Source organism: Monopterus albus, unplaced genomic scaffold (genome assembly GCF_001952655.1).
Source record: "Monopterus albus unplaced genomic scaffold, M_albus_1.0 scaffold394.1, whole genome shotgun sequence".
Classification (NCBI taxonomy): domain Eukaryota; kingdom Metazoa; phylum Chordata; class Actinopteri; order Synbranchiformes; family Synbranchidae; genus Monopterus; species Monopterus albus.
Genome location: NW_018128274.1, coordinates 549,185 through 556,481, shown reverse-complemented (window position 1 = coordinate 556,481; position 7,297 = coordinate 549,185). Strand labels below are relative to the sequence as shown.

General features: G+C 45.0%; 1 protein-coding gene across 4 annotated transcripts in view; it reads left to right on the top strand.

The window, feature by feature from the left end:
* The window catches only part of LOC109951520 (sodium-driven chloride bicarbonate exchanger-like), a 64,722-nt gene that overhangs the window by 24,411 nt on the left and 33,014 nt on the right, over nucleotides 1–7,297 (top strand). For all 4 annotated transcript variants that reach the window (XM_020586073.1, XM_020586076.1, XM_020586072.1 and 1 more), the window contains one exon: nucleotides 3,087–3,168. In XM_020586073.1, the coding sequence (XP_020441729.1) occupies nucleotides 3,087–3,168 (82 nt within the window). The remainder of the gene's footprint in view (nucleotides 1–3,086; nucleotides 3,169–7,297) is intronic.

Genomic DNA, 7,297 nt, shown 5'->3' with positions numbered 1-7,297 from the left:
GCAGTGATAGTTATTTTCAGGGCATTTTTGGCCGCTGTATTTAGCTCTCCTGCTGCGTGGCAAGTGTTGGGAAACATGTCAAGTCTGTTTTAGTCAGTGATTTTTCCACAACCTCAACTTCTTTTTGAAGGCAGTGAGTTTGTCGGTCTGTTCAAAGATGTGTCCTCTCCCCTGCATAGACATGTTTAACGTGTTGAGGTGATCGAACACATCGGCGAAGCGCGTAAGACAGAGTTCATCGCTGAGCATCTCAGTGCACAGGGAGTTATTGTATGAGAGGAAGGTGGCAATTTCATGTTTAAGCTCATAAAAGCGTGACATTACCTTTCCCCTTGAAAACCAGTGAACTTCTGAATGATACAACTTGATGTGCTCTCATCCCAGGTCTTTGCACAGCTGTGTGAAACAGCAGCTGTTCTTGGCACTTTAATGTAGTTCACTATTTTTATGGCATCTTTCAGTGCTGTATCAAGCACTGGCACCATATCCTTAGCCACAAGTGCTTCTCGGTGAAGAAAGCAGTGAGTCCACATCACATTCAGCGCTCTCTCCAGGATTTTCTTCACAACTCCTGAGTTTTTTCCAGTCATGGAAGCTGCGCCATCAGTTGTTACCCCAACACAATTGTACCAACGCAGTCCCACAGAGTCCAAAAACAAATCAATAGTGTTGAAAATGTCCTCTGCCTTTGTGCTTTCCTTACATTGTGAGGCCTGTTGACACACAATTTCAGCTTTTGATTTCATCTTATATACAGTAATTATTCACCATTTTGCTTTCATCTTTCATAGTTATTCCACAATTGTTCAGCATCTCATGTTTCAGCTGTTTCAAACTACTTCTGCCATTTTTTCACAGCCTTCAATTATTTCAACAAACAGCTTCAGCCATTTCTTCTCATCCTTGAGCTGTTTCAGCAATTGATAGCAGGTATTTCAGCCTTTTCAGGGCGATACTTCAGCATTACAGCATCCACACGCATTTTCGACAGGAAATGCATTTTTCTAGTTATTATTCTGGTTTCGGCCACTCTTTTTCAGCACGTAATAACTCCAGCATACTTACAGCTAGAACAACCATTAAGGTTTCAAAATGTTCAACTTTTCATGAACATGTGTCCTTGTCCACAGATTTTTTGTCACATTTATATTTTTTTTATAAATTCAGCTTTTTGCACAAAAATTTCCCCATTGAAAATGAATGGGACAAACTTTGAATCTTAATATCTCTGGCATACCTTGGGCTAGAAATGCCATTTCAACTCTGTTCAACTTGTGAGACGTTCAGCTACCTCTACTACTACTTTTAAAATATTTAGCTTTATTTTGAAAATCTTGCCCCATTCAAATGAATGGGGAAATTCTCCTTCAGCATACTTTCAGGTATGAAAATGTTCAGCTCCTCCCGGACATTCATGCTTCTATTCAGAACATTTCTGAATTTCATACTTTTGAAAAATTTAACTTTATTTTGAAAATCTTGCCCCATTCAAATGAATGTGGAAAATTCTACTTCAGCATACTTTCAGGTATGAAAATGTTCAGCTCCTCAAGGACATTCATGCTTCTATTCAGTTTTTCTAAACTTCATACATTTATAATATTTAGCTTTGTTCTGAAAATCTTGCCCCATTCAAATGAATGAGAAATTTCAACTTCAGCATACTTTCAGCTATTTCAGGTATCAAAATGTTCAGCTCTTCAAGGACATCCATTCTTGTCTTAAGGATTTTTCTAAACCTTATACCTTTGAAATATTTAGCTTTATTTTGAAAATCATGCCCCATTGACATGAATAGAGAAATTCCACTTCAGCATAATTTCAGGTATCAAAATGATCAGCTCCTCCAGGACATTCATGCTCGTATTCAGAATTTTTCTGAACTTCATCCTTTTAAAATATTTTGCTTTATTTTGAAAGTTTGGCCCCTCTCATATGAATGGGGAAATTCTACTTCAGCATACCTTATGAGCTATTTTAGGTAGCAAAATGTTCAGCTCTTCAAGGACATTCATGCTTCTATTCAGAAGTTTTTTTAAACTTCATACTTTTGAAATATTTTGCTTTATTATGAAAATTTTGCCGCTTTCAAATGAATGGGGAAATTCTACTTAAGCATGCTTTCAGGTATGTTCAGCTCTCACAGGACATTCATGCTTCGTGTTATGATTTGTCCCACTCACCAGGAGGGTGAGGGAGAACTGTGGTAGGACTCAAGATTGCAGACCCAGGTGCTAGTAAAACAAGGGGGTTTAATGGAAAAATACACAAAGTAACAACATAACAAAGTCCATGTACATATATAATCCAGGTATGACGGAGATGGTTGTGGAGAATAAGATGAACAGGTGAGCAGACAGGCTAATGGCTGGAACCAGGAAAGTAGGAGGAGCAGGACAGACAGGTGAATAGACAAACTAACCAGGAGGACTGGTGAACGAAAAGGAAATCCACAGCACAGGAACTATCAGCATGGATATCAAAATATTGTCTGGCTAACCTCATGGAAAAAACATACAAAAAGATCCACAGCACAGGAACTGTCAGCGTGGAAATCAAGATGACGTGCGACACATACCACGACTATAGGTGTAGGTAACTTAAGTATATAGGTATAAGTTCTGTTAATGCTCCGGCGATGGCCTAATCTGGCACTCAGCAGTGAGCATGGCTTTTTCAAAGTTGCCATTGTCTGCCTTTTGTTGCCATGGTGACAGTCAGTGAAAGTTAACCTCATAATGCTGAGTTTCTCTGTGTATGTGCATGTACTTATTTCAGGACACATCCTCCCACTAGGCAGAGGGCACTGTACTCTTATGTAACAACTTGTAGCATGTACATAAAAATGAATTTTGCTTTAGCGGGGGCAGACCTGTGCCATTACACTTGTCTAGTCCTCACATTACCTATTAACACTGATTAAGTTGTGACTTATGTGACTCATGTATATATGTTAACCAGTGGATATGTGTATCTTTGTGAATTTACATGTGAATATTAAAAATGTGGGTGTTGCTGTATATGTTCATACTGTAATCTGCACATGTGTGCTGAGTAACAGCCTCATTTGTGTGTGTCTCCTATAGAGAGCTGATGAGGAGGCAGTGGTGGACCGTGGGGGCACACGCTCCATGCTCAACACCAACTTTGAGAAGGAAGAACTAGAAGGTAACCTATATGTATGTGATAGTTGACACATTACACAGTGGAAAACAACATGACTTCATTTCATATTTACAGTATTTACATATTTACAAGAGATTAACCTTTGTGTGGCTTTTTGGACCAGAGGTGTCTGCACCACTACTCTGCACACCGGCATTCCCTCTCAGTACTGTATTAAAACAGCAGATTACCAGGACCACGGGAGCCAGAAAGCTGTCAAAATGTTAAAGGGGCAGAGTACCAGGACCACAGGCGCCAGAAAGCTCTCAAAATGTTAAAGTAGCAGAGTACCAGGAACACGAGAGCCAGAAGTCTAAGTCCCAGCACAGTGGAGTACCAGGACCATGAGAGCCAGAAAGCTGTCAAAAGTGTTAAAACACCAGAGTACCAGGACCACGGGAGCCAGAAAGCTGTCAAAATGTTAAAGGAGTAGAGTACCAGGACCACAAGAGCCAGAAAGCTGTCAAAATATCAAAAGAGCGGAGTACCAGGACCAAGTTATTTTACTGAGGAAGGTGCGCAGCAGCCAACCTTCTGGGTTAATGGGGTCCTCCCCTTCCTCGGTAAATGAGGTTTCTCCCAGCAACACTCTGCACGATTTCAGAAACCCAGTTTTTGGAAATGTAGTCCCCCAGAACTGAGACCTCGACTCACCCCAGACATGTTGCCCGCTCAGAGGGGGTCTCCAATCAGCCATTGTTATCTGGTTTCCTGCCTCCTAATGGTGATTTTTCACACTTTGAAGGTTTTCCTCCCTCGCACATGGCAGCGTGTGACTGACTGACTGGCACCTGTGAGCCACCATCGGAGGGCCCTCGCTAGCCGGCCAAGCACCAGCATTCGGGCGGACGGCTTCTCTGGCCAGCAGATTTGCCTCCGTGGCTGGGAGAGCGTGCGCAGAGGTGGTGCCCTCGGGCCCCTTCCTCCGAGTTCCTCCCGGGCCACCCGACTGGTAGCGGGACCAAGAAACCCTGTCTGCCCCAGAGGTCCTGCAACGGAGCTGGCTGTGGGGTCCCAGCTCCTGCAGCACAGCCACCCCCAAGCGGCGAGCCTCCAGCGAGCATTACATTTCTCAATCTGCCGACCCAGGGCTTCACCAACCGAGCTCTCCAGATGCAAAAGCCTCATGGGTGCGCTCCCACTCATGCAAACCCCAGCGGGTGGGCCAGCCGGGTGCCTGAGGGGGCTACCTGGTTGATCCTGCCAGTAGCATATGCTTGTCTCAAAGATTAAGCCATGCAAGTCTAAGTACTTGGATACTGTGGCAATTCTAGAGCTAATACATAAGAACGAGTGCTGACCTCTGGGGATGCGTTCATTTATCAGACCCAAAACCCAGGCGGGACCGATGGTACTTTCTGTGCCTACCATGGTGACCACGGGTAACGGGGAAATGGCTACCACATCCAAGGAAGGCTGCAGGCGTGCAAATTACCCACTCCTGACTCGAGGATGTAGTCACAAAAAATAACAATACAGGACTCTTTCGAGGCCCTGTAATTGTAATGAGTACACTTTAAATCCTTTAGCGAGGATCAATTGGAGGGCAAGTCTGGTGCCAGCAGCCGTGGTAATTCCAGCTCCAATAGCGTATCTTAAAGTTGCTGCAGTTAAAAATCTTGTAGTTGGATCTCAGGATCAAGCTGATGGTCCATCATGAGGCGAGCTACCGTCTGTCCCAGCCCGTGAAATTCTTGCACCTGCGCCAGACGGACGAAAGCGAAAGCATTTGCAAAGAATGTTTTCATTAATCAAGAATGAAAGTCGGAGGTTCAGAGACGAACAGATACCGTCATAGTTCCGACCATAAACGATGCCAAATAGCAATTTGGCAGCATTATTCACATGATCCACCAGGCAGCGTCCGGGAAACCAAAGTCTTTGGGTTTCGGGGGAAGTATGGTTCCAAACCTGAAATTAAAGGAATTGACAGAAGGGCACCACCAGGAGCGGAGCCTGCAGCTTAATTTGACTCAACACGAGAAACCTCACCCGGCCCGGACACGGAAAGGGTTGACAGATTGATAGCTCTTTCTCGATTCTGTGGGTGGTGGTGCATGGCCGTTTTTAGTTGGTGGAGCAATTTGTCTGGTTAATTCTGATAACAAATGAGACTCCAGCATGCTAACTAGTTATGCAGCCCCGTGCAGTCGGTGTCCAACTTCTTAGAGGGACAAGTGGCGGTCAGCCACACGAGATTGAGCAATAACAGGCCTGTGATGCCCGGGGCTGCACGCGCGCCACACTGAGTGGATCAGCATGTGTCTACCCTTCACCGAGAGGTGTGGGTAATCCGCTGAACCCCGCTCATGATAGGTATTGGGGATTGGAATTATTTCCCATGAACAAGGAATTCCCAGTAAGTGCGGGTCATAAGCTTGCGTTGATTAAGTCCCTGCCCTTTGTACACACCGCCCGTCCCTACTACCGATTGGATGGTTTAGTGAGGTCCTCGGACTGGCCCCACTGGGGTCGGTCACAGCCCTGGCAGAGCACCGAGAAGACTATCAAACTTGACTATCTAGAGGAAGTAAAAGTCATAACAAGGTTTCCGTAGGTGAAACTGCAGAAGGATCATTACCAGCCGGCCTGCCAGTAACTCCCGTGTGGGCTTAGCCGGACGGAGTGCCTGGGAGTTGTGTCGGTGGCCTTTCCCTCCCTGTCTTTGAACCGTGGCCTCCCACTCGAAACTATGTGACAACTCTTAGTGGTGGATCACTTGGCTCGTGCGTCGATGAAGAACACAGCTAGCTGTGCAAAGTAATGTGAATTGCAGGACACATTGATCACTGACACTTCAAATGCGCCTTGCGGCCCCAGGTTCCCCCCGGGGCTGTGCCTGTCTGAGGGGATCCGGTCTTCTTCCCAGCTTCAAGCTCACTTAGATCGGCTAAGAATGGTCGACAAATTTCAATCCAGTTTCAGCCCTAAACATAGCACTGAGTCCGCGTTAATCAAAGTGCATAATGGTATCGCACTGGCTTTGGATGCGGGACGCCCTGTCGTTCTAGCTCTGCTCGACCTGTCAGCCGCCTTTGACACGGTAAACCACTTTATTTTACTTTTGAAGTTAAAGCACCTCTTTGGCCTGGGAGGCAAGGTCTTAAACTGGTTTGAGTCATACCTTACAAATAAAACTTATTCGGTCATGATTGGCGACCAGTCCTCCAGCACTGCTCCTTTGATCTCAGGCGTTCCGCCAGGTTCCATTCTTGCTCCTTTGTTATTCTCGTTATACATGTCACCTCTTGCGTCTATTATATCCAGTCATAATGTTTCTTTTCATTTTTACGCTGACGACATCCAAATTTATATGCCTTTGGTACCCCCTGAATCAAGCTTGCTTGCTGCATTACAGAATTGTATATGTGATGTTAAAATCTGGCTGGCTCAAAATCTCCTTTACTTAAATGAAGACAAAACCGAATATATTGTTATTAGTCCCCACCCAGCGGTGACCATGTCAAACCTAGGCACCTGTGCCCCCCCATGCTCTAATACGGTGAGGAATTTGGGAGTTATATTTGACACAAATTTTAGCTTTGATAGCCAGTTTAAGTCTGTGGTAAAAACAAGCTTTTACCAGTTGAGGTTGTTAGCGAAGGTAAAATCATTTCTCTCTCACACCGACTTAGAGAAAGCCCTTCACGCCTTCGTGACGTCTCGGCTTGATTATGGTAATGCCCTCTGTGCCGGTCTGTCCCAGTCATCGTTGTCTAGGCTGCATTTAGTGCAAAATGCAGCTGCCCGTCTGCTTACAGACACTTGCCAACATGCTCATATTACCCCAATCTTAGCATCCCTCCATTGGCTACCTGTGAAATGGAGAGTACAATTTAAGTTTGTGCTCGAAGTTTTTAAAGCCTTGCACGGCCTTGGCCCTGCATATTTATCAGACCTTCTATCCAGACATTTTCCTCGGAGATCCCTGTGGTCGTCAGGCCACCTCGCCCTTGTTGTCCTTTCTTCTCGTTATAAGAAATGGGGAGTTTCGGGCCTTTGCCGTGCACGGCCCAGTATTGTGGAATGCTCTGCCCTTGGATTTACGCTCTATAACTGAACTGGTTCCGTTTAAGTCAGCTCTGAAAACATATCTTTTTAAACAAGCTTTTAATGCTTAACTTGTTTTATG